The sequence below is a fragment of the Cuculus canorus genome, chromosome 13, assembly GCF_017976375.1.
Source record: "Cuculus canorus isolate bCucCan1 chromosome 13, bCucCan1.pri, whole genome shotgun sequence".
Classification (NCBI taxonomy): Eukaryota; Metazoa; Chordata; class Aves; order Cuculiformes; family Cuculidae; genus Cuculus; species Cuculus canorus.
Genome location: NC_071413.1, coordinates 10,844,314 through 10,871,679, shown reverse-complemented (window position 1 = coordinate 10,871,679; position 27,366 = coordinate 10,844,314). Strand labels below are relative to the sequence as shown.

Here is a 27,366-nt window from a genome sequence, read left to right as displayed (position 1 = left end):
CAAGAGGTATCCAACACCAGGGATACAGCACTTTGAAAAGGCTTATTTTGTTTCCATTTGTAAAAATGTGCTTGGTTTCAGACGCGTGCATTAGGATCAGTGAATCGCCTCCTTGAGATAAGCTCTTTGAATTAGCACTCAATTTATGCCACCCAACCTCAAGGGACTCCTCTTCTGTCTTGCAGAGTTGGTCATGCAGCCACCCTCGCCTGCCCGCGCCTCCGGCTGCCGCTGGGGCATTGATGGAGGAGACAGCAAGGAAAGCAGGCGAGAGAAAGGAGGAGAGGATGAGTACATCTAATCAACAGCAGCCTGGCGAGGGAGCCAGGGAAGACAAGGGAACTGATGGATAGCACAGGGCAAAGACAAATTCTGCTGCTCCTCCAGGACTCCTAGTCAGAGGGGTAATCGCATAGAACCATTAATTTAGTCAAGGAATTGCTAACAAGCTCCCACCAAAGTCTGCTGCTATTGTGAGAGGATGCTCTATAGTGACTGAAAAAAGGAAGCAATGTTATTACAAAGCGAAATATGTTTATACTCATAATGTAGCATCTTCTACCTGATGCTACAGGCCTGCTTTTTCTAGGACCGACTGCATCCAAGACTTGGAGGAAAAAAAGGCGAAGAAATAAATCCATTACAAGTAATGGCAATTTAGAGAAAATTTAGCAATCGATTTCCACTTCAGTGCCTTTTGAGGATATCTAACAACTTTTCACATAGTCATAAAGGGTTTCTAAAGGAATTCTTGCAGTTTCAGTGAAATAGAGCCGGGACCTTGAGTGCTGAAGAACAAGCCTGAAGGACTACAGCAAAACTCCTCCTTGCTGAGCCCACAGGAGTGGAAGCTGAGACACACTCTACCTGAAACGGGGCCCCAAGGTGACCTCCGGAGCAAAGGGTTTGTCAGTGACAATTGTGGTGCCGATGCCAACAGCCTTTACAGGGATGACATAGGTATTGCTGTTCTCTATGAACACCTTCACCTCATCCTTGAATTTCTTGGTGTCATCCAAGTTTGCTATGACAGTCACAGACACCTCAGTCTCAGGGGGGATCACTCCTCTGCTTGGTTCAATCCTCCAGCAAGAGCATTTGCCAGCCTGTAAGACAAGGCAAACAAACTTACGATGGAAACCATGAACCCTGGTCACTTGTGGACTGCAGGAAAAAGGACTAAGGATACAAAGCTAAGAAACAAAGTCTTAATTTCCCTAAATCTAAGCGTCTCTGAAAACAGCAACTATGTGGGAGCTCATACACCCTGTATTTTACCCTCCTGCAACAGACTTATTTAATTAATTCTGTTTTGCCCAGCCCAAGGGATGCTCATCCTCAGGAGCAGGCTATTCCCCCTTCAATCTCTCTTCTGGAGTGAATGCCAAGAAAAGCTGCTTTACCTCTCCTCTCTTCCTCCCAACAGTGGCTGGGTTTGCATAAAGGCTCTAGGCCAGAGGAAGCCTGGGCTACTCAAACCCCACCACAGCAGTTGCACAGCTGTGGTCACAGTTGGGTCACCCAGCCAAGTGGGCGTCAGGTTTTCATTGACATTAATGTACAACTCTTCCTCTGATTGTGCTGACACACTTTGAAAAGGAGACCGGATATCTCTGCTCCAGAGGTGAATCTGCAAGTCTGCTATCTGACAAAGCTCATTTATCAAAGCTTGGCAACAAGCCGGGCAGTACATTGTACCCAAGAAACTATTACTGAGGAGTCATGATAGGCTGTCTTGATGGAGCCAGACTTTCAATTTCCCAGGGTGACCCAGCACAGACTGACCATGCCCTGCAGGCCAAGAGCCCACTCCAGAGAAACATGATTTGCATCATGTCCTCATTCCTTCAGTTAGCATTTGGTGTGGGTCCAAGGGGCAGCACAGCACATCACTGAACAGGAGACCTGCCAGGACCAAGAAGCTCTGCCAGACCAGATTCACCCAGGTTTCTAGGTCTGCTTCTGCCTACACTGACCCAGGCTGTGTCCTAGGGACAAAGAATTTCTTGGAACTTCTTTGAAGACCAACTTCTAACCTCTGATAGCATCCCTGCTCCTTGCTTACCCTTGAATGCTCTGGAAAATGACAACAGCTGCGTGCACTGGATAAACAAAACCTGGTTTTGTCCCTGTAAGAGCTTGCGCTATTGGATATCAATCCTTGAATGCTAGGCAAGGGTGGGGATCAATCACTTATTGAGAAGCTCAATGCTGAGATCATTAGCTCCTCCCAGGACAGACTTCCATTGTGAATAAAGCTGCCAAAATTTAGTTAGAGTGGACACCAGAGTGCATCTCAGAGATGGATGGACAGCTGCCTTAAGGGATGGCTGAGGAGCTACCACAACCCACTCTTGAAGCTACTTAAGGCTAGTTAATTAAAGTGATTGGGTCATTCAGGCTTTGCACCAGTAAAAGAAGAAGCAGAACTCAACACGGAAAATGCAGCTGAATTTGCCAAGCTACCTCTTTAGTGAGAGAGCACAACACCTTGTCAGGCAGACCCCATCGCTCGCAGAAGTTGCAGATTAACAGGAAAACAAACCTCTATCCTACATCAGATGTGGACAGAGCTTTGCCCAGGTGTTTTACCAGCCCCAAAGTAGGGGACCCTGTGTTCTTCATTTCAAAGCAACTCTTTATCTGCACAAACTGCCATGGCAAAAAACAGCCCCAAAGCACTCCAAGCCCTAGCAGGAGGCAGAGAACAGAGCACGATGCTCTCGCCAAGAATCAGCCTCCTTCTGGCACCTCAGCACCAGCACCTTCTTGGCAAAAGCATGGGGACTACCTCAAGTTTAGGCTCTGCCCCAGAGCACCATCAAGGAGACACTTTATGAAATTGGAATGCAGAGCCTCTAAGGCTCATAAAAATATAAAGTAGTGTGGAACTCACTGGCATTAACAATGGAGCCTAATTTGTCACATTTGGTTCAGCTAATAGCCAACCGCTATGTGAGCTAACGAAGCTTTTTTCTGTCTGTGTCCCCTGTGCACAGCTCTCCCCTCCAGACCCTCCCTGCCCTCCCTGCCGGGCTGAAGAGACCACTGCCACTGCTCTGCACATTGGGTTCACCACCCAGGACACAGGCAGGGCTTGGCCAGCTGATCCCAAGCACATTTAATAACCAAACTTTTGCATTTCCTTTGGGAAAAGCTCTCTGCTGAGTTACTCTTACTGGTAGGAACACAGTTGCTTTGAAGACTTCTACCCTTCTTTAATCAAGCTGGCCAGATGGTAGCACAACACAAGTTTAGTTTCCCTAGACAAGGGGATTAACAATTCCTTCAATTACTAAAACAAAGCAATTTTGAAAGGGCATGAACTCATGTAAGATACAAAGGACACAGAATCCCAAATTAGGACTGTCCTAAGAAGAGAAAATCCTAAGGAAAGTTCTTCTCCCTCCCTCATTACAAGGCACCAGGAAACCACCATTAGCCTCCCTGCAGTAAAGCGTAACAGACCCAGCACAGGGGTGATGCAGACAAAAGAAAGCTGCCACTGCTAATAGAAATGACACCCTAGGACTGTCTTTGCTTTCCTGATCACACAGGCATGATATGCAGCTGCCTTTCACCATGCTGAGCGATGTCATTCTTAGTAGCCGAATAGAAGATCCCAGAGAAGACAGAGTGACAAAGAACTAGTAGGAAATGATGAAAAAATATGCACAGAGAGCAAACACTTCCATTAATCAATACAAATCTTTTTATATTAGTCAATATGGAAAGAATCAGACACTTAGGGAAACAGGAAAAGATTATAGCGGCAGCAGGAGAAAGAGACAGCTTTTCCAGCAGGTCGCATCAGCCCCCCTAGCTAAGTTGCAATGGCTCCTTCATGTTGACCCCCTTCCATGTTTTCTACCCACGAACAAGGCAAACTCCTCCCTTGCTGGATCCAGAGGATACTCTAACAGGGCTGCCTCATCACTGGGAAAGCAATCTGACAAGGAAAAGTACATCAGACAGACATGGGCTTCAGTGAATGAGCACAGAATGATGCATTGGTCCCAAGGGTCACAGATCTGCAGACACCCTGGCAAGCAGGGATAAGCCAGCAGAGGTCTAGGGTGTGGAGTCCCTACACTCCTCCTCAAAACCAAAAAGCCCCATCACAATAACATCTTTGGAGAAGTTTTAGTTTCTTCTGGGAACAGAGATGCTCAGTGCTGCTCCTGGCAACTCACAGAATAGAACAGAATAGACTAACTCAAAGGGAAGAGGGATACAGGGAAGCCTGCGTGCAAGGGGTACTCCAGGTCATTGCTTAAATCACTATCCCAAAGTGAAGTTATCCACAAAAAAGCATCTCTGCTTGCTTGGCTCACGCTCTCTTCTGCTGTAAAGCAAGAAGAAAGCTTGACCTTACAGAACAGCAATTTGCGTGTGATGGTTAAGGATACCACCAAGGTGGCAGCATGGCCATCTCCATCACATTTTCCTATTTATTTCCAACAAGACACCAGCATTTTATTTGCTCTGTTGCTGCCTCTTAATTGAACCTCATCCAGTTTGTTGAGCTGCCAGTCAGCGTGCTGTAACATTGCTGATCCAATGCTGTCACGAAAGTGTCAATCAGCAGCTCTTTCTTTCAAGTGGGGACCGTGATCTATAAGCCTAACTGCAAACAGCCACAGTTTCAAGGTTAGCCACATGCAGGAGATAGGGAAATCACAGCTCCCTGCAGCAATCTCCAAGTTGGAAATCAAAGCAGCAGTTTGGGCATCTTGGAGAACCTAAGACTCGGGTTCAGGGTCACAAGAGAATGAGGGATGCCCAAGTCACCCACGAGTTGGTCTAGGGGACAGCCACAGCCAGCTCTGCTCTCAGATGGACATGTGCAGTTCACCCTGACAGCTGACTGCATCTCAAATTTTCTCTCTAAAACCATTCAGTCCTCTTTTCTTCCCATCAATAAATGGCCAGGCAGCCCAAGGCAGCAGCAAAGGGCAAAACTTCAACTGAGGGAGCAAACCAGCACCAAATTAGGCAGCTGCGGCGCACAAGGAATTAGCCTGAGCACATCTTGCCTGCTGCAGTGCCAGTCCCATCGGGCAGCCTCAGCATCACTGTGTTGAAGAGTCCTCACTGAAAGAGCCGATTGAGCAGGTTCTCAGGACTTGCGTCCCTGAACACCTCCATGATATCAGCAGCTGCCCTGAGAAGCTGAGCTGCTCACCATGGGGTCACTCAACTCTGAGGAGTCAGAGGGGGAAAGCTACAGAGCAGCAGAGCCCATGTTTACTGCAGGGAAAGAAATCATCCCTGGAACACCTCACATTATTGGTCCATTTATTTATTAGCCAAAATATTTGCAGAGATCGCAGTGAAGCATGATAGGATTTCTTGCCCAATCCCATGCATTAGGGTCCTGAGGCCATGGAGAGGTAGATACATCCATGCAAGCACCTCTGGGTACACTTCTAAGTTGTCCAGGGGAGGAAGGAAGGCATTACACTGGAACAGTAGTACCTAAGCACCGTGGGTCAGTGTCTGTTACAACTGCGCAAAAACCATCACTATACCAGTACTAAACCAGTACCACCTTTCTGAGGTGGCCTGATCTCTGCAGAGATGGAAAGCAGATTTTCACCATGAAGTCAAAGATAGCTGCCCTGGGAACCCCCCAATTCAAGATTACATTTATCCTTCAAACAGCTTGGAACGGAGTCAGAGGGAAATGCAGCCCTCCCCTCTTCCTTGGCCCAGGAACCGGAGTCTACAGTCTCACACACTGCCTGATGCTTTTTTCCACAGAGACTACCAAGTCCACAGTGCCAGGTCTGGTTTAACCAGCTCCAGCAGTTCAAACCGCCCAGCACTGAAAAGCAAATATAATTCCAACAAATCCTGGTTTCAAGCCCCTCACACATGCACTGCCAGCAGGGAGCACATCCCACCCAGCCTCCAAACACGAGCCCTCCCCGACTGCATCAGCCCTGCTCCCTCTGCCAGGGGAGCAACCCAATCTCCTTCTGCTACTCAGCTTGTCACACTAAGCAGCCTCCACGAATTAAATACATTTTTTTTCCTGGAGCTCATTGAGGTGCTCTGCAACGTTACATAGCCTACAGACGCCATTAGGTACACAACCTTTACGAGTACCTTCTTGTGAACAATCCAGCTGGGCTTGACCACCAAGAGCTGTGAACATCACCTCAGCACAGGCAGCTTGTGGACAGACCTCATGCTCTACTCTATCATTAACAGGAGTTTGACACAAAGCAAAAGTAGACGTAACAGGGAAATCAGAGGGAAATCTATGCCATTTCAGGAGCAAAGGACCACAGTGTTCCCTTGATCTCCTAGAGCTCCAAAGGCTTCACTGAGAGCTAAACACTTTCCACAAAATAAAGGGAGAACTTGTCAAAATGATCCACAGTCATTTCTGCTGAAAAGTCCATTTAAACTCTGTATTTTACTGAAGGCTGCTCCAGCTAAAACTGCCTCCAGAGCCAGGCTTCCTTTGCCACGTTGTGATGGAATAGCTTGCTTTCTGTCCGATAGTGATATAAAAACATTGTATCTAAAAATCAAGTCAGAAGCTGTTATAGACTAGTCATTTTTGTTGGGAAAACAGCCCTACAAATACTTACCATCTCTGCCTGGAAGGATGCAGGAGCAACAGTCTGATTGGAGAGGTGGAGAGTTCGGGAAGCATCTAGTAGAACTTGGATACTGCCAAAATTTATCTTATTCGGATGGACGTAGACAACTGGTCCTTCACCAATGCTCACTAAACGGATTTGCTGCTCCAGGAAGCAGGTAGGAAAGACCAAAAAGAATAGCAAAAGTTTAAAATGATTGGACATCTCTACGGGTAGTCCTAGACCCAGGGATGATTATGGTGGTTTGAAATTTTCAGTGTTGTGAGACTGAAACAGAAGGTCTGGAGCAAGTGTAGGATCCAGAGTGATCCCTTCTGAAAGGCTCCTGTTATCAGCAAATAAAGAAACCATTTCCCATGCTTAATTCTTCACAGCTTTTCCACACACCAGCTCTCCTTCCTCTACCCTGTGCCTGTTCCCACCCCTTTTACTGCCCTCTTTTGCCCCAAACCACCCTTCTTGACTGCACAGCCACACTTGCAGACTAACTTCCTTAACATTCCCAAAGTGGCCGCTGGGAAAACCAGTGCAAGTCAGGAGCAAAGCATGCTCTTCAGATCATGCAAGTCAGTTGCCATTGATTGTGCTCCTGGTATTATATGAATAACAGACATTAATAATGACATCATTCAAGCAATTTCTTTTGTTTTGCTTTTTCCCTTTTGACAGTCTGAGACCCAAAAGATTCATTCTTGCAGATCCAGTGCAGCTAATCAGAGGAGAAATGTGGGTCCCTTTGCTAAACTACCTCCTGACATCACTAAAAACAATGAGAATTTATCCAGCCTGGCTGGATTTCATGGCTTCCAAACACCCCAACTCTTAAAAACAGGATCTGAATGCATGAAACTCCCAATACTGACAAGATGCTGTATGACTCACTGGAGGGCACGGTGTATTATTTAACCACGGAAGAAACCAGCCTCCAAGATGTAAAACCTTTACGGATTTCTAACTCAAGGAAATGGCGTTGACAGCTGTCAGAATCACTTGCCCAACTCAGCCAGGAGCAGCAACATCCAGAAATGCTCAGTCCTTGACAGGACACTGCCAGGGCGAGCAAAATAATCATGTACCAGGGTTGGTACCTCAAAAGTAAGGAATTGAAGCTATGCATGATGATGGATCTTTTACCCCAGCCCGGGAGAACAGAGGTGTGGAGAGCTGCAGTCTGGGTGATGCTGCCCAAAGCTCCCGGGAAGGAGGAGCAGGAGGGAGGAGCCGTGCCTCGCCAGCTGGCTTTGCTTCCAGGTGGGCAGCAGGGCAGAAACAGCAAAAGCAGGGCACAGCCCTTTGGAGATGAGCAGAATAACATCTGTGATGGGAAGCATACCTATATTTATAAGCAACTGTTTTGTCAAACTTCAGACTTCCCTGCAAAGTCTGCATCACCTGGACTTCCTCTGGACTGGTTTACATGCACATCCACAAAGGCCCAGGTTGAGATGTTCAGCTGCATCCAAGGGATGGAGCAGCCTCACTTCCATTCAGTTTAAGGGAAGTTTAAATCCCTTAGGCTACTTTCAGAATGCCAGTCTTCCTTTCTGTTACAGAAAGCTTAAGGTTCCCAGCAATCTTCTGAGATCCTCTTTCATGTCCAGAGAGCTGATCAGACATTCTAAAACAACTCCTTCAAAAGTTAGTATCATTTTAAAATGAAGTTCAATTAACTATATTTGTTCTAGATTTCAGCTAGATGAAGCTAGGACACTGCAACCAACCTTCTTTTGCCTACATTTTGTTGTCACTGCTGCTGCTGTGTACACCTGAATGCAAACAATGTCATTCAGGAGACTTTAGTCCAGGAATGCTTTGCCTCATCCAGTTCCAACCTTAGGGAAAAAAAAAAGTTTCTGTGCTCCAGAAGCAAGAGGTATATTTGGCTGGGGCTTTTGGCAGAGAGAGACGATAGATATTTCTTAGACGTGACGGGCCTGACTTCGAATACAGTTTCTTTCAAGCATTTGGTTTAGCAGGATTCAGGGATGTCCCTGGGTGCTCCTGAAAAAAAGTCCTAATGAAGCAGCAGTTGCTGTCATCTGATATCACAGAGTATGAGACCCAGGGACTGTGCTGGGTTTCAGACTGAGCCTGTTATCCCATCTCACATTTCCATCACTAAATGCTACGTCAGACACTCCAATTATCACGTAACAGGACACCACCCTTCTCTAGGCACTGCCTGTTGCTCATGCCATGAATCCCTTCTGTCCTTGTCCACACCAGCCATCTATTACAAGTTCTTGTTTTCCCAGGAAGATTCCCTCTACAGTTTCAGCCCCACCAAGATGAGTGATAAAGGCACACATCTTCCCTAGCACTCACCAGTGGGAATTCTTCATTCCCAAAAACTGCGACATGAGCAACAGTTTCCTGCTTTCCCATCACCTGGGCTTCCAGTGTAAATGGGACGTGCACGGAGCTGTGAGGCTGGATAATCCCACACGGCATGGGGCTGGAGTACCACACAGCAGCACCATCCTTGTGTTCCTACAAGGGACAGAATCAAACCTGTGTTTAGGATCTCTGAAGAAACAGTAAACTTCTTGACACCGACCACAACAGCAATTAACACATTTTAAAAAATCCTTAAGAGAATGCAGAAAGGCACAAATCCAGATGCAAGACCAGCATGGGCTTTGCATTCTGAGGGGATCCAAAACTGCTGCATCCACAACCAACCACTGCTGTGCTGGCAGCCTCCTTGTAACAGCTTTTCACAACCCTTTAAGTTCTCCGGCATGGAAGTACCCCAAAAATTAGAATATTAGAACTGTTTAGTTTCCTAAAGTCTATATTCAGATAGGTTTCTATTTAGCTGCTTCCTAAAGAGTTTAATATTCAGGTAGGAATATGAACTCGGAAACCTACCTGAACATAACACACCAAGGCCTTATCCAGAACCCTTTGTATTTTTTTCTAGTAAATCCCACAGTAAAATTTGAGGGCAGATGCAACGCCAAACCTGAGGAAGAACCCCGTAGCAGCCTGGAAGATTGCTGTCGTTCACAAGGGTCAGCACTTGCCGATAGGAGACTTTCAGGAAACACTGCCCGAATGTCACAAGAGGGTTGAGCACTCGCAGCAGCGGAACTACGCATCTAGGCAAAGAGATGGCCAAAAGGGAATTAGAAATACTGAGAATGTAGTATTTGTTTAATCCCCAAATAGTGTGAAATGGAGCATAACACTTCTGTCACTGCCAAATAGACATTTAATACCCCTATAGCAATAGCCTTTTATTTCTTTTTACCCAATAACCTCTCAGTAAGAAGGAGCAAATCCTGAAACTTAGCATCACAGAGACTGCCAGGTGCCCAGGCAGAGCACGGTGCCCCGTCCAAGCTGTCTGATGGGCAACTTCGTCCCAGGAGGCTTGCGAGAACTCTCCCAATGGTCCCAGCAAGGCGTGAGCCCTGGGAGAGCTTTCCCACTGAGGCCCAGTACTCACCAAAGCTCAGGGAACACAAGACTCCATCTCAGTAAAAATAACTCCCTCCTCTCCCATATTGCCCTTGCCCTGCCTGAAAACTCAGCCGCTTGTCCCAGCGATGGAGGGCACAAGCCACCAGCTGCTTTATGCACTGGGTGATCGCCACCTCCGAGTTCCATCCTCGTGGGTCCACACACTGTCTGTTCTCATCTTGTTTTACGAAATTGCAGCCCAGGCACCGACTGGATGGCTCTGCCTGGGAGAGGGAATCTCATCCCTCTTGTAATTAAACTGACACCTACTGCAGCACAGCAGGACTGAACCTGACTGCAGCAAAAACAACTTTGAGAATGTTAATACTCAAAATAACCAGAGAACCGTAAGCTCACTTTCCACATCAAAGATTACTTTCCCTTAAGATCTTGCCTTTATTTTCCCCTCACCAGTCTTGCCACAAGCCCCATCCCCATTTGCACAGATCTTCATTAACTGAACCACACACCAGCTTTCAGCAGGCTGCTCACTGCCTCACAAACAAATGTTGATTTTGGTCTTTACCCAGCACAAGTCCGCCACTTCCAGGAAGGAGGAAACACGGCCCTTTCAAAGTCTGTTACACCTCAAGCACCAAAAAGCAGGCCAATAATGAATATAATTACTGTTCCCTTTAGAAAAAGACTCAGGGCTGTCCCTTCCTGCTGAGCTCAGGTGCTTCACAACATGGGCTGCTTTCAAAGCACTGCTGTTTTCAGGTCTGGCTGGGCAGAGCTGGCTCGTTAAGCAGCACCTCTCGTTAGGAGTGGAAGCCAGCAAACCATACAAGGCAGTGTGTTGGTGGTGAATGCATGAGGAGAGATGATGAGCTGCAGGGAGAGCGCTGATACCTGGCTGTAAGGAGCAGTGCCAACACCTCTTTGCCAACACCCTCCACGTCCACCATAAGTGCCAACTCGTATCTCCTCACAGTGTTGGAGCACAAGGTGACCTGGTGGAAGAGAAGAGGGTCAAATACTTCACCTTTCCCAAAAGCCATTGGCTGTGCATGGTGCCCTCCCGTTCTCCTTCCACAGTAAGGAAAGGAAGGATTTAGTCCTAATTCTTCTGCCGGCCGATGTGTAGAAAGGTCTTCTGACCGTAAGTGCTTTGCTAAATACACTGTTCAGTTATCACGGCATGTGTAAGCTAAATTAAAGCACAGACTAATGCTCTACTCACCACTGCACTAAAATTAAGGGACTCAGTTACAATAACATAAATTCAGAGGAAATCTGTTGACTTCAACAGAATGAGATTAGCTTCACAATGGCAAGTTGAAGGCAAAGCGTGCCCCAGCAGATTCTGTGCAGTTCACAGCTGCCAGAGCTTTTCCAGTCTCCACTGGAGATCACTGCAGTGAATACAGTTCCTTCTGCTCAACAGGAGAGTTGAAACCAGACTGAGAAGAAAAGCAAACTGCTTTACACAATGACATCTCTCTTTTGAACAGGCACCTTCTGTCCTCATTCTTCCTCTGACTACTGTAAATCAAAGAAATTGCTCTAAGCAGCTTCAAAACCACACAAATGGCTTCTGTACTTGACTATACGGTACAAGACCTTCAGCTTATGGTTTTGGAAACAAAACTGTGCTGTTTCAGTAATGTACCAGAGTAACCCAGCCAACAAAAGCCTAACATGGTGCGTATATTTTACTTGTATTATTCTAGCAGCACTAAAGCCCTCACATACATCACTGAAGCTTCAGCTCTGCCTACTGAAGCGTGTATGGCCACTCTTCTCATACCTGGATATCCATGAATCCCTGGGGGCAGATTGTCCCTCTGCAAGGCCTTATGGTAAATTCAGTTGGCTTGACATGCCCTTGAGCTCCCCTTCTCCAGGATGGGCGAGTGTTGTCCGATATCTGAACAAAACTGCTAACGCTGGGCTCCCCTGAGCCATCCCCCGGAATGTGAAGGTTGAAGGTCATGGGCACCAGGGAGCTGTTAGTGAGGCGACAGGACAAAGTGCGAGGAAAGCCTAAATCAAAAGAGAAATATTCATTTGTGCACCGATTACCCCATGATTCCTGCTGTGAATATCCTATTATGATAAAACTATGCTCGCAATTTGGCTCTTTTCAATCTGAATTACAGTTGACTGAGAAGATAAGCAAGGAATCAAATTGTCACTTAAGTTCCCTTTTCTGCTCATCACAGGGATTGTTTCCCTGGCAATGCCCACTCCTAGCAATGACAAACACAAGAATTTTTGATCCCTTTAACCGAAGAGCTCTCTCACATGCCCCAAAACACCACTAATTATTTTTGAGTTATGAGGGTGCATCCAGACAGATCACTTATTCTGAAAATTCAATCCATAAAACTCCCTGTTAACTTTGTGAACAAGTATTGCATTGTCATCAAGGAGAAAAGCTACAGTAAGATAAAGGATGGAGGAAATTGGGAACCATAGTGTGATGGCAAAGCACTCTGATGCAGTTTCTTCAGGCAGGATCCTGAGAAGGCATCGCCTGGTCTGACCCAACTGAACCGAGCACATGACAGCTTGCATCCTACTTAACAAGGACAGGGGCTTAAAAATTAGCAGGAACCATCTCACCTTGTCATGGACAAGGATGGACGTCACATCCACACTGCATAAAGGTTTACATCACTTAGGCTTTCATACTATCTTCCCATTACCCACCAGTGACACAACAACACCTGGTGGGGATGTTCTGCAGTAACAGGACATCAGCCCACAACCTGCTGTGGAGTGGACACCTGGCGTGGCTGGCCACCGGGTGCAAGAAGGAAGCATCTCCCATGGCCTGCTTACCAAGCATTATTGGAATACAGATGGGGAGGAAAACCATCTAGCTCCACCGACAGTGACCACTGCCCACCTCCAGCAATCACTTGAGCAGGGAGGCCAAAAGGGGCAAAAAAACCCAAACACGGACTTCACAACCCAAAACGGAACCGAAGTCTCCAGACACAAACAACAGTTAGCAGCACAGCTAAAAAGCAAAAATACAATAACTGTCTTCAGCTGAAAAGGCCTTATTAATGAAATCAGACCCAGTAGGACCAATCTCCTGTCACACAAACGAATTCCTGCCTGGTGCATTTCTTGTTGTTTTGTTTATTCAAAAGGAAACAAAGAAGTGGCAGAGCAATAATGTAGAGAGGGAAGGGGAGGTAATGAGTTTTCTTATAAGGTCCACAAACAGCATGAAAGCACAGAGGCATCCTGGGAAAAGAATTATAATGGCCATTCAATCAATCCAATACACAATTGATTTCTCACTTAAACTTCAGATCATCTCAGTAATAAAAAGCCTTTTGTGAGACTGAGATGCAGCACCAGAACCTGCATTTCAATGGAGACACTCTGGATGCTTTCCATCAGCAGAGCTGGCCTTTCCCTAGGAAGGGGAAGGAGATCACATCTCTAAGGACATCAGTGCCTGAAGCAGAGCTATCTATTGCTTGGACATACTGCCCAGTAGGTGAGAACGAGGTGCCCTGACACCTCAGATGGGAAATGCTGGCCTTGCTTTGCAACAGGAACGTTCACCCCGAGCAGCTACAGGCATAAAGTCCCTTCTCCTGTAGTCCCATGGCCTGGACCCTTCTGGGACAAGGACTTTCACTTCCTGGGAGGTTGGGGCTGAACAGACTACAAGGGACACCAGAAAATATTATCTCCCTATCCCTTTTGTCCTATTTGATCTCACGATGGCAAAATACTGCCTTAGCAACCAGCAGCCCTGTTTTTAACACCTGAAGGCTGCTACCAAGGAACACAAGTGACAGAAGCTCTGATGTTGAAATGCTCCATTTTGGTAACGCACGGACTTCTCAACTAGATGTCCAAGCCCAGAGTGCACTCACCGAAGGAGATGTCACCGAAGTGGAGGGAGGGTACATTGAAATGAAGAGTCGGTCCAATGACACAGCCCCTGTGAGGACAAAGACAGACGTCATCTTAGTTAGAGAAGTGTAAAGCTTTCAGCTTGCATTATCACTCACGTTGATTAAAGTTGGTCTCTGAACCATGGTGGATTTCAAATCATCCCATCACCCTTGCGCCCAGCATGGCATGCACATGGACAGGAGGCCGCCAAGGCAAAGAGGACACCAGAGCTGCTGATGTGGCTGAGAGAATCGTGTAAGGGAGGATATGCCCCCAAGCTGCTGCGGGCCCCAAGAAGGACCCTGAACCAATAATTGCTCCATGCCTCAATTTCCTCATCTGTAATAATGGACAGAGATGTCTACACAAAAGTGGACTAATTGCAACCAGCCTTCTCAGCTGCAGGCTCCCTGTTTTCATTTTTCTTAGCTTGAACTGGTGTTTCCATGGAGTACATCAACATCTTTTCCTTCGATAATCTTGATCCACATAACCATTAGGCAGACAGGACTTTCAGATGTGAATCCAGGGAAGTGGTCAGACACTTCTTGACCAAAACAAGAGCAGTAACAGTTCCGCACAGTGGACAAGTGCATCTTGGAGGAAAGTATCAGCTTGTCCCTAGTTCACCAGCTGACACATCCAAGAGTGACACATGTCTTAAACCAAATACAGGAGTCCTGAACCATCAGACCTTCTCATCCATCCTCACATTCAGTAGCCTTTCTAAACATCAAAGAAACAAGCAATCCCTTTTGATTGCAAAAAACCCACAACCTTTTCCCTCCAAACACAAAAAAATTATTGCCTATTTTGGGCATCTTCTGATCGTATAGTCAAAAAACACCCAAAACTGACCCTCAGGAGCTTCAATCCAACGCTAAGTCTTGATTCTTGAAGCCAAACCAGTTCCTGAGGATAAGTTAAGTAGAAAATCCCTCCTGACCACCAAGTTCCCTCTCCAAGGACATTGTGGAATCAGACCTAACTTCCCAAGTGCAATAGCTTGCTTTGGACAGAGTAAAGGCAGTAGACACAGTTTCCATCACAACGTTTGCCAGGAGATGCTGGAAAACTACTGCCAACCCAACCACAACTGGGGATCACACTGGGACACTGCCAAGGATGAGCTTTGCCAGGCAAGGGGGGAACCGACTGCCGTTTCTGCTAAGGGCACTGCATCTGTGTGCAAGTACACCTGAATGACTGCCCAGAAGGCTCAGGCAAGGAGCCAACCCAGAGCTCTGGGCACCTCAGCCAATAACAGCACAGCTTGCAAGAAAATGCAGGGAAAGGCAGTGGTTTGGCAACAACAACGGTTTACAGCAGCATTAAAAAAAAAGCACTTTTGATGCAGATCAGGGTCCTTGCAGAGCACAAAAAAACAACACAAAGTGAGAGAGCAACCACTTGAACTCTCATCCCTGTTCCTTCCTTCGCAGTCCAGTGCCTCACCAGCCAGTTGGTTTTCATTCAAAGTAACTGGGAGCGTTTTCTCCAGAGAGGATTAAATCCAGTGCTCAAAGTCTGCCAGAGAGGGAGGCTCAGCTTGACCTGGTAGGTGGGCATCTCAAAGGAGTGTGAAAACAAACACCTGGAGTTGTAGGGCTGGAGAATAAAGAGATAAGGGATCTTTGAAATCAAGGAGGCAGATGACACCTCAGAGAGAAGCAGATTGCAACGGGAATTACTGCTAAGGGACGGCTGTATGGGAAGAGATGGCGATGCTGGGGTGCCATCAGATGGGCTGCATAGGAGTCACCATCCAGGAAAAGAGGGGTACAAGGATGAGGACAAAATTAAAGAAAGAAACATCAATCTGCACTGAGCTCAGGGCTGTGCTGGTGGAACAGCGCAGAGAAGGAAAGAACATGCTGGGCACTGGAAACCAAGGCATCAGTGGGCAAAAAAGGACCACTTCATTTGGGGAAACCAAAAGACAACTACCCTTCTTACTGCTCCTTCCCTATGTTCTGGTTCAACCAGCTAAAGCGTGACACCTTCCCTCAGGAGCAAGGCCACTGCAGGGCAGAGGCAGTGGGCACTAGCCAAGAAAAACTCTGTTCTACCTATGGTAAGCACATCCTTGCAAGAAAAATCTGCCCTTGCTCAAGGAGAAAGCTGCTTATGCAATAACATCTCTTGGCCAATTTTGGGGTAGGAACAGAGAACAAATTATTTGTGAAATGTTCCCTTTTGATTTAAAAAAAAACCCAACCTTTTCCCTCCAAACACAAAGCGAATATGACTGTTTCTCTACTGAGGTCAACAGAACCACTCTCCACTTCTCTTGCATAGTATAACCTTGTTGTTCTTTTTATCAACTTCTCCTACCTTTTGCTAAAATTGACACTGATCCTCTTCATTTCTTTACTGCTTTGGTCTAATGCCTCCCAACAGCAGCAGCCCAGGAGGGAAGCCCAAAGCTTCAAAGCCCTCAGCATCAGTTTTCCTGCCAACACCACGTTATCCCTCAGCCCGTGGTTAAGACTAGCTGGGACAAGTTTGCGGACAGCTGGGGTCCCAAGAAGGGAGCTTTGCTCCCATCTTCAGCTGCTTTTTCCCCCCTTACTTGGTGAGGATTATTTTTCGCAGTGGCACCAGCCCATGGGACGATGCCCAAGTCCTTGTGACAGCACTTGCTGCAGAGCTCCCCGACTCCTGCATCAGCATTTTTCTGCCTGCAGAAAGAAGGCACTGGAGCATTCGCTGCACAAGAGCTGGGAAGACAGCCTGTCCCAACACATTAGCGTGAGAGATGAGCTGAGGCTGCTGCTACCCATTTTGTATGGGTTATTAACAGAGGATTTTAAAAACACTGCTTCTGGCTGCAGAAACATCCAAGGCGGGCCCAGCCCCCAGCCATCTCCAAGACCCTGGTGGCCTTACCACGTGTTTAGGCAGGACATCCCAGACCATCTGCTGCCCAAAGCTGATACCATCACACCGTCTGCCAGGGCCCAAGGGGGAGTGAGCTCCATGTGGAATGGAGTCACTCCAGCTCCTGGGTACCCAGACTAGGCAGCAGGCAACTCCACATCTTTCCTTTGCAGCCTCCAGGCCAACTTTTCTCCAGTGTAGGCAGTGTCACTGTGTGAGGACCCTGGGGTCCTCACACAGGGGTAGCAAAAGGTCACAGAAGGAATCTGCTGTTGCTGAACTTTGTGTGAACAGCGTCCTGGAAAGTCACAAAGCCAACCAGCTCAACCATGAAGGCAAAGCTGCTTCCCATAGGGACCCAAGACCTGCAGAGTTAGACTGAGCATTGAGAGCACAGGAAGCACGGTGACTTCCCCTCACAGATTACACTACATTTGCTATGGGAATTGGAGGGTTCAAACTGGAGCTAAGGTTAAAAGCCTTGGCTCTTCATCTTGGCTCTGATTCTAGCAACCCCACACCAAGACCTTAGACAAGACCTTTTTTCCCCTCTGCTTCACCATAAAATGAGGTTGGTGGGAGATGATTACCCAGCAATGACTACAGGTGTGGCCACTGATCTCTTATAACCCTCCTCACCTGACAGCCAAAGTCACAGGCTCACGAGATCCAATCACACTGAACCTGAATTCTTCTGTGAACTTCCCCAGGACAGTGGAACTGAAGGACATCTTGATGACTTGGAGCCCATCTGGTGAAATGATGCCCTCCCAAGGCAGAAAGGTGAAGCAGGAGCCCAGAGCTGTAGTTGGAGGGACCAAGCTGAAGGGAGCATCAATGGCTCCTTTGTTAAACAGGACAACCTGCAACAGCAAGAAAATTGAAAGAAAAACAGAAGGAATCTTCCTTTATACAGAAGGCTGAATTGCGTTCTAATTAAAGACTTGATATCTACAAAAGGCAGAAGATGCTGTGTGCTGCTGCTTGGCAGAAACCAAAGAAAATACAACAGAACAAGTTCTGCCTTTGGGTTTTCTCATGCAAAGCAGTGATAACTTCACACAAACAGAAGGACTCCAGGTTTATGCCACTGATACAAAGCAGCCCACTTTGATTTGTAGTGATGAGAAACTGCACAGGATCACCCAGTCAATTGAAACCTGACCCCAAGAGCCACCACAAAGGCCAGCTGCAGCATTCCTAGTGAATCACCAACTACTTCTTATGCTCCAGATGAAGCCGGTCCTTCCAAGGGCAGAATACTTTCAGCTTCCATTATAGCCAAGTTTACTGCATGTAGAAGACACCTCAGGACAGCTCTATAATCCATCAATCTCAAAAGGACTCACCAACTCTGCTACAGTACATAATTCAGGTTTCTTTTATTTTTTCTTTAATCTGACAAGTTTAGTCTTTGTTCAGACAGACATGTCAGGAAAAGAGCTGAGACAGAAGCAGAGATGTCCATTATTTTTTAATCTTTCAGCTACTGTTAAAAACATTCACATACTCAAACTCTGCAATGGTAACTTGAAAACTACTCTCTCCTCCAGTGTTTTACACCTTAGTTACAAATTACACTTAGGAGTCCTGCGCTGAGCTGAGGTTTACCTCTAATTTTGCTGCTTAGTACAGCACTAACAGTATCATCTACTTATTCTCATTTTCTCAAGTAATGAAAATAATAAATTAACAGAGAGAATCAATAGAGTATCAGAATCAAAAATGTACAGAGAGAACAATGTGTCCTTCCACGCCACACTCAAGCTTTTGAAAGCATCTGGCATGATGTATTGCCCCATTTTCTGCCTTTTTTGGTTGTGCGATCTTGTTTTTTTGCAAAAAACTTGACACCACTGAGGTGGAGGAGGCAAATACATAGAAAGTTTCTTTGCTTCACTTCCCAAAATGCTTTGCTCTTTACAAAGCCAGAGATTTACCAAGTCTAAAGTGTGGCAAGACACTGCTTGGCAAGAGAAAACACTTGCAATTTCTTCGCAAGGGACGTCTCTGTATCAGGAGGATGGATGGCTTTGCTCTAACTCCCAGGAATTGGTAAGATGGACTTAACTGAAAACTGTTGGTACTGGAGTTGAGTTCAAGCACAGTAAATTAGTTCCAGCTACTTTTTCACAGCCAGAACACAAAGGGGCATTGCACCTGGGGCTAAAACAAAAGCCTCTGAACACCTATCTTTTTGTCCCAGTGTTGCTTTCACGCGTCAAGTGTTTTTTTGCACAAAGCTTCCCAGCTGATCTCAAAGAAGGTCTCCAAAAAGCAGGGATTAGGGCTTCACGAACAACGTATACTTTTGGACCCCATCAACAATACCCACAATCTGTGAAAATCCTCACATTTGAGCACTAGGTCAAATATGCCCTGGTCATAACTGTCTGAGTTACCAAAAATCTCACAGGTCCACGAGGCTATTCCCTGGATCCACCCCAATCCCTACAAAACCCTACTGCTCACCTCGTAGCAGTGGGCTGATCCAGCAGAAACCTTCCCAATGTCCAGCTGGTCAAAGCTGAAGTGGAGCTGAGGCCCTATGCCTTCTCCTTTGATGTGCAGAGGCAACCTGGTCTCACGGCCTGGGGAGATATTTAAATGTCAGTGAAATAATTATCTCCGTTATCCTGGATTTTCTGGGCTGCTTCCACGCTAGTTGCTGACTCTGGGCTGAAAGGGATCAGTTGTAGATGCTCATCCCAAGTTCACCCCTGGTACTGTGGAGTGGGAATTTGGATCTCAGTAGGAATAATACTGTGGCACATCGCGTCGGGTGTACAACCCGGCATCGCTGCCTCGCTTTTAAATAAACAGGAGTGTAAGTGGCCCAACAGCACGGGGCTTCACTGCCAAACTCCTTCACTTCTGCTTCTTTCTGGGACTCAGCTTCTTGTTCACAGAATATCCTTATGTTTGTGGCTATTTTTGAATGTAATTCTCATCTGACCATGTCCCACAGTTTTACATGATGCAGGACAATTCTGTCACAAGGTAAAGGAGCAATCATCTTTTGTCATTCCACAGCTCCCTACAAGAACAGCTTACAATGTGGTTTTGGAAGGCATAACCCAATACAACTCTGTGCGCAGACAAACCCAAAAATGAATTTTAGGTGCCTGAGATCCCCATAACATGCTCCCTTCCAGCCCTCAAGAGCAACAGCTTTATTTGCATGAATAACTAAGAAAGTTAATTCTGAGCTTAAATATTTGCCAAGAGCAAATATCGGACCACTTCTGAACTGCCAGCTTTGCAAGGTGCCCAACGCAGATTAGCTATGTAAAATATTTGATCCAGAAGCATCTGCCAAGCCATTTGTTCAGGCACCTGCAAAAAATGTGGAGGTCAGCAATCCCCCTTTCCAGTGGGGCAGGAGATCCAGCTGCACAATTCTCCGTGCTGCACTAGGGCAAAGCTTCCAAATATTCCCAGCAAAGGGCAGGCATGCCACCTGCACATCACACTGCAAAGGGATTTGTGACTGGCATCAAAATGAAGGAGGAGGCAGTCGTGCTTCTTACAGAAACCAAGAAGCAGAATTAATTGATGCTCCAGTTAAAGATTGTAGTTTTCTTCTTTAAACCCTTTGCAGCAAGGCACCTCAACTCTGGGATGGTTTCCATTCTGATAATACAGTGGATGAGGTCCACTTTGTAACAGGTGGGGGTAGGTGCATCATTTAAATTACCTCCTAGGGGTCCTATTCCAAGGATCAAGTGTAAGAGTTAAGCTCTTCCCAGAGTCCATAAGGGTCTATCAGGAGCAGGCTCCTCTTGCTAAACACGCATCATTTTCCCCACTCTGTTTCCTGTAACTCCCAGACTAGATCAATGCTTGCTCGCAAGTAGTTTTCCTCTTTTTGTGCAACAAAAACGCTCCCAAACCTTCAGAGATCCCTGCAGCAAAGCGAGGGACACCCCCCTCACCAGAGCAAGAATCCAGGAGCACAGCACTGAGCAAGGAATCCCTTGGGAGCAAATTACTGAATCAATCCTTTCCTTCCACAGCTTTAGCAACTGCAGCTGGTGGGCAGGAAGAGTTTCTTTACACAAGCCCTGTGTAATTACTGTAAGTGGCATTTGCCCAGTAAACACTGCACAATTACTGTATAAATAAAAAGCTGTTCCATGACATTTGTGTCTGTCAGCTCAGACTAGTGAGGAAAACAACAAAGCAGCTGGGAGGCTGCTTGCTGGAGGACCACGGGCTTTGCACCTCTTTCTCTTAAAATGGGTAAAACCGTGTTCCCTGGGTGGAAGGCTGACAGCGATCTCTCACTCTTGAAAAACACCTGTAGCAGCACCACACAGAGACACAGAGGAAGGACAAGATAACCTGAACCACACAGCTTGCTACAAGCATTCCTTGTTCCATGCTAGCACAGCAAAGCAATCGCCTCCGTAAGGGCAAAGATGGAATAAGCTGGGTGGGTCAATGACAACTGCTCCCAGAAAAAGACTTGACAGCACTTCTGAAAGACAGGATGAGCATAAAGCTTGTCTAGCGGACTGCTTGATCTCTGATTTCCAGGGAGGGTGTTCAGCCTGCTGAGTACAGCAAGCCCGGTGCAACACTACCCATGTGCACCATAGACTTGGAGCCACAAGGTGACAATTCTCATGCAGGGAGAGAAGCACGTGCTGGCCAGAGGAAATCCTTTTGCAGAGACCCTGCTCACTGTGCCTAACAGGAGACAAAGGAGCCATACCTGAGATGTCGCAGTAGACTGTCTGTTGATAGACCCTGGCTTCTTGGGGTTTAAAGATCACATTGATTTCAACTGAAGAATTTGGCCAGACATCTCCCTCCTAAAACAGAAGCAAACAGCAAACCATTTATCTTCAAACATTACATTTCTTGTTTTCAACCACAGCTCTGCAGCCAATATTTAGAGCATCAGCAAAGAACAAGGAGCAAGCAATACTTGTCAACAAAATTTATAAGTGAGTTTGGAAGCAGCTACAAAAAAAAACCAACAAAAAACACATACCACCTTCCAAGCCCTTTACTTTGACCAGCACCCGCTAGAGAAATTTAATTAAATTAGGGCTGTAACGAACCAACCAAACTGGCTCACACGCCAGCAAATTAAGCAGGATTTCTTCAGAGGTACCAGCCAGTCTAAGGAAAACGTACCTCTCTCCTCCAAATCTTCTGCTGTATCTCTCTATCACTATGGTTATATGAATACTTCTACACAGATCAGAAAAGATTTAGCCAAATGGATTTTTCCTTTCTTAGCTATAAAGGTGCAGCCTCTTGTACCCTTCACCTGTATATGTATGAGAGTATATTATGTCCTCCGGTGACCTGAGGCTCTCAGCATCCGGCAGAACAAGCCCTCCTGCTTGGGCATCAATGAAAAACAGACTCCTTCCCACTGATGGCTGCTTTTGCCCTGTGCCGTGAGCCAACACCAGGCTTTTCCAGCTGACAGATGACCTGAGAAAGGAGTCAAGAGTTGGATGCATCCTGTTTCTCTCCGCAAAGTGCATCCATCTCTGTTTTCCCTGAATACAGGCCCAAACAAGTATTACAGCTCCACACCTCTTTCAACCAACAAGTTCTTTTCCTTGTCACACTCTTGCTGAGGGATTTAAGCCTGCACCGTGCTACCAGTGTGTCTGCAACAACCTGTTGCTTCCTCGAGATCTTCTCCCTTCACAACAGAGCCCCAACACTGGTGTTCAGTTCCACAGAGCCTTGCTCTAAAGGCTCTCGCTCACTTCTTGTAATTGGTTTAAACAAAGGCACTGCTTGCATCCCCTCAGCTCCTAGCATTACAAATGTCTCTTCACGCATTGTTGACAAATATATGCACCTCTGACAGCAGTAATACTCCCCTACCAGGAATGAAAAATTTAGCTTATAGAAGGAGACAAAAAGAACAGAGTTATTTTTCTGTCAGCAAAGCGAGTCTTTGATTTTGCTTCCTACTGAGTATCCTCAGTATTTTGTCCAGAAGAGTCTTAAACTGATGGGAGCCTCCGGCACTCCTACAACATAAATATTAAATAACTCTAACACCTCCCATCAACTTAGCGCTAACAGCTCAAAGGACAGTCCCCACAAAAATCACAGAGCTGTGACACAGTGAGTTATTGGGCTGCAGCTGCAAATAATTCCCTAATGCACAGTCTGCTAAGAGTCAACAAAGAGGGAAAAAACAGACAGAGCAAACCATCACCACCACAATAAGAAGAAAAGGGAAGTTTCAAAACAAAGTCACTTGGATTTCTCTCAAAACCCAGAGCAAACATTTGCCAGATTGAATGTACTTTGTGTTTCTATCCAGCAAGCAACTGGTCGAAGATGAAGCCTTATTGTTAAGCACCACACTTGCTTGAGGAAGCCAAGTGGGAACATCAGCCTACAACTTGCCTTCAGGGTGCCAGATATCAGAGCCTTTGGGAACCACAGGGATGCTGCATGGACTCACGAGCATCCACGGAGTTGTGTTGGACTTAACAGCAACAAGAGTAGTCAGGGTGCTTGAAATAATGTATGCTCTGCCTTGATGCCTGGAGCGTGCCTGAGCAGCCACTGAAAAAACCCACTCTGATAGATTTCCCTGGGCTGGCTAATTAGAGCCTAATAACCCACCAGTGTTCACTACCCAGCTGTTTGCTGTGTGTTTAACAGACTGGATTCAGTTCTCACCCTGGGCAGAGCATCCCTGGGAAAGGAAGGAAGAACCAGGCAGCTGCTTGCCTTCACTTCAAGCCTGCCGGCTGTAGCTGAACAAACATCTCTGCTCACAGGCCTTCTGTACTGCTGCTCCTCCTTAAAGGATGCTGCATAGGATGAGCTGCCCAGTGGTGCTCTTTAATCATCCAGCTGCTGTGGCTTCCTTCCCAGAGAGCTGCAGACAGCAGCTCATTTGGTTCCTGCACAGCAAACACTGCCTTGCCAGGCTTAGCAGCACCATCAGCTACAGGAACCATCACTGCCAATGCGTTGAGGAAGGACGTAAATGAAATCCTGAGAGCACTGAAGGTGCTAGAGGTCTTCATCTTCTAGAGGGGCATAAAGCAAGGGAGGACAGCACATCTTGTGCCTTAAGAACAAAACACAGAGGTTCAGCAGAAGGGAGAGAAGTCAAAAAATAAGCGAGAACGAGATGAGCCCCATTTCAGAACTGCCACCCAGATCACTCAAGGAAAAGTTTCCTTTTGCTCTGTAACGCCTCACATGCCAGAGAGCAAACTGAGGAGAGGGCATTCAAAACGGGACAGGACAGGACCAGCAAGGTTGCAGGTGAAAACTGATGCCAGGATTTGACTGTAGTTCTGCCATCAGGCTCATGAGGTCTATGCACAGTTGGATTGCCAGGAGCAGGCAGTTCAGAGCCTGTGCGGGCTGTCAGGCAGGCAATGCCCACCACAAACCGAGTATCTGATTTACTGGGACTGCATTATTTCTTGCAAGACTTTGGGATCTATCTGAAAAACACAGAGTCAGGTTTTGTAGGACATCATTATTTAGTGTAGCACTGACTGCTCTGAAGTAGTATTCCCAGAAACAGGAGCAAGGTCTCATAGCACCAAATCATTCCTGCGTAACTCAGAGAGCATCCTTCCTTCCACTGAGGGCCGAACCCAAACATCTTTGGGCCTAATGCAGCAATATCAGTCTTTCAGGTCAACTATTGTAAGTACTGTTCTGCTGCTCAGTTCTGTTGGATTGCAAGCTCATGGCACTCGCTGGTCTATTTTATGAGCTGCATTCATATATATTGGCCCTGTGGACACTTTGGGGCAGCGTAGTTATTATTCAGGGGCTGACAGAGGCAATACATCTCCTGTTAATGGAAGCAAGTGGAACAGCTTCATTTTTGCTTATGAATGGCAAATAGGAAAGGAAGAAATTAAAAAGAACTGTTGGCCTGATGAATATGTATCTGCTAACAACAGTGCGGTTTTCTAGCTGAGCGAGTTTAGCTGACTTTGGGATTCAATGCACTCCAAGGCCAGCACATCTGTAACAGAAATAACTGACACTGCTCCAAAACAACGGGGTAAGATCTTAATAGCAGCAATGCTTCATGGAGGCAGCGACAGACTTTGACAGGCAGGGGAGTTGGAAAGGCAACACAGAGCCAGAATTCAGGGACAAGAGTGGGAGATGGTTCAGAAACAGCACATCTGATGCTCACAACAGCTCTGCCTTGCTATAAGTTGCGCTTGTCCTGTTCTGGTCATCATGTATGGAGATGAGCTCTGGGTGGACCGGGCCAGGACGGCAAACTTACCTCTTCTTTCACTAAGCTCTGGCAGCCAGATAGTGCCCGAGCCCCTAACGTGACTTGCACAGCAATGATCGCAACTGCAGCAGTGAACGCATACAGAGAGACGTTTGTGACTACAGCAGCAAGGAGATTATAAAGCTAGTCTTCTTTCTGCTAAGTATTTCAGTCAATTCCACTTTCCTATTGTGGAGCATACAGGAACTGCAAGCCTTTCACTCATCCAGAGCCCATCCTAGGCTACTGCGGTATTTCCAGTGCTCCTCTCAGATCAGTGAAAACATTCCAGGAGCTCCTCAGCAGCAGGGCAGCACTGTCAGCCCTAGTGTCTCCAAGGAGGTCCCAACATGCAGATGGAATGAGGGCTGAATCTTCAAGGCTTGGATGTTCTGGAGTGTTGAGGGGAGATGAGGGAGTACTCACACTGCCACACTTTGGCTATCTCACTTGGATCATCTTACAAGGAGGCTCAGCCTACGAAGTCTATATTCCTCTTGAATGTAGAAGATAAACAGCCCAGGTCCTACACCAACCTAGGATACTAGAGGTTTGTGTCAAAGGCAGGCAATGAGGCCATCCCTCAAGAAAAACCATGCCTGCCCTTCACCTTAGCAGGAAATACCTGGAAACCAGTTCATAACCAAAGGCAACGCCCTGTCAGAGAGCTGGCTAGAAAGCTAGACACAACAATACTGTTCCCCCAGTAACAGTATTCCCTGTCCAAGGCTCCCTCTGCTTATGGACAAGTGGGCACAGAAGACAGCAGAAGCAATATCAGGGGTTTGCAGTCTGCTCTGGCTGCCTGCCGGTCTCCACGTGGGATATGAGACGTTGCTCACGACACAGAAAGCCCTACTTATCCTGCTTTCCTCCCGTTCCTGCATCATCATTGCTGTCAGAGGAGGAACCAGAGCTGGGTCAGTGCTGGCACAGCATTAATCTGACTCTGGAATTTGATCCTGCTCCAAGATAGTCAAAACTAAACATCAAAACAGTGAATTGCCACTGCACCAAAAGAGAAAAAAATAACTCCAGGGAGAACCTGAGAGAAGATCACAAATGAACATCTTCAAAAAGCAAGGGAGTGGCACTGAGTCCCTGCAGGCGTTACTCAGACGGGCTGAGTTCCTAGTGGGATAACTTCCTCAACAACACTGAGATCACAGCGACTGATGCAATGTTGCTGGGATCTCAGTACACTCTACAATTAACCAGTGTGGGAGACATCCTAGAGCTTTGGGCAGGTATTATTTCTTCTTTTAAACTGCAACACACAAGGGTGCAGCACACAAACCCCCTTTGCTGGAGATGATGCCTCGCCATGCTCCAGGAAACCATTCAGTGATGCACCGAGATCCTGACAAGGGACATATCCCTGGCACCTCTGCGGTGCTGCTGGATCCCAAGGCACAGTCAGATGAGAGTCCTCTAAGGCACCAGAGGAAACAAGCCTACGGATTACCAATAAACCCTATCCTTTTATGCGCCTCAGCATAGCTCTCTGGAACAATCTGACTGCAGCATCGTTACTGGAGCCTTTTGTTCATATCCTCGCTCCCAAGAAAAGCTGCACTAGCAGTTAATAGACTCAAGTCTCCGAGTTCCTGATATGAAATCACTGTTCTGCAGGATTTGATGCTATCTGGATGGAAACCTTTGGCAGTACATCCATAGATAGCTTCCCTGTATTGTCAGTGAAGCTGTAAGCCAGACCATTTGATTCCAAAGGTGGAAGGCAAGAAGAAAGAATCAGTTACTCTTTGTTCTACTATTTCATAGCTAGAACAAATTCTTTAAAGACGTAACTATTCTGGGAAACTTTTGTCATTTCTCTCTTCATTACTGCTCTATGTCATACTATAAAATGAGAAAATATTGTCCATTATTTCTCTTGGGAAATTAAAATAGGCTGTTGAAGAGGCTCCTCAGATTCCTGTTACCCCACAGGGAAAAAAGAATTGCTGGTTAAAAGCATATGCTTCATTACCCACCCTTGCAGGCCACTGAGACCTCAGGAGACTGATCTGCTTGGGCTAGCATGTCCTCCATAGGATGGCAGTTGAGTCAGAGCATAGAAAACTCCAGTGGACGCTAACCAGGGCAGAAATAAAGCTATGCGGTGCTGTGAACATGATATTGCAACGCTTCTGGTTTACTGTCAGCCTCAGATAGGCTGCAGCTGGCAGGTGGCTTAAAAAACAGACAGGAGATGTGTGAGGATACAGCACAGAAACTCCAGCTGTTGTACTCTGGCTTTGCTACAGCGTAAAAGCAACGTGATATGGG

The 27,366-nt window shown here is 46.6% G+C and overlaps 1 protein-coding gene across 1 annotated transcript in view; it reads right to left on the bottom strand.

Moving 5' to 3' along the window:
* The window catches only part of LOC104068383 (HYDIN axonemal central pair apparatus protein), a 125,484-nt gene that overhangs the window by 64,019 nt on the left and 34,099 nt on the right, over positions 1-27,366 (bottom strand). Inside the window, 10 exon segments of the mRNA XM_054079080.1 lie at positions 868-1,106; positions 6,603-6,755; positions 8,940-9,104; positions 9,580-9,715; positions 10,932-11,032; positions 11,830-12,065; positions 13,925-13,992; positions 17,466-17,689; positions 19,299-19,417; positions 21,544-21,643. Coding sequence (XP_053935055.1) covers positions 868-1,106; positions 6,603-6,755; positions 8,940-9,104; positions 9,580-9,715; positions 10,932-11,032; positions 11,830-12,065; positions 13,925-13,992; positions 17,466-17,689; positions 19,299-19,417; positions 21,544-21,643 — 1,541 coding nt within the window.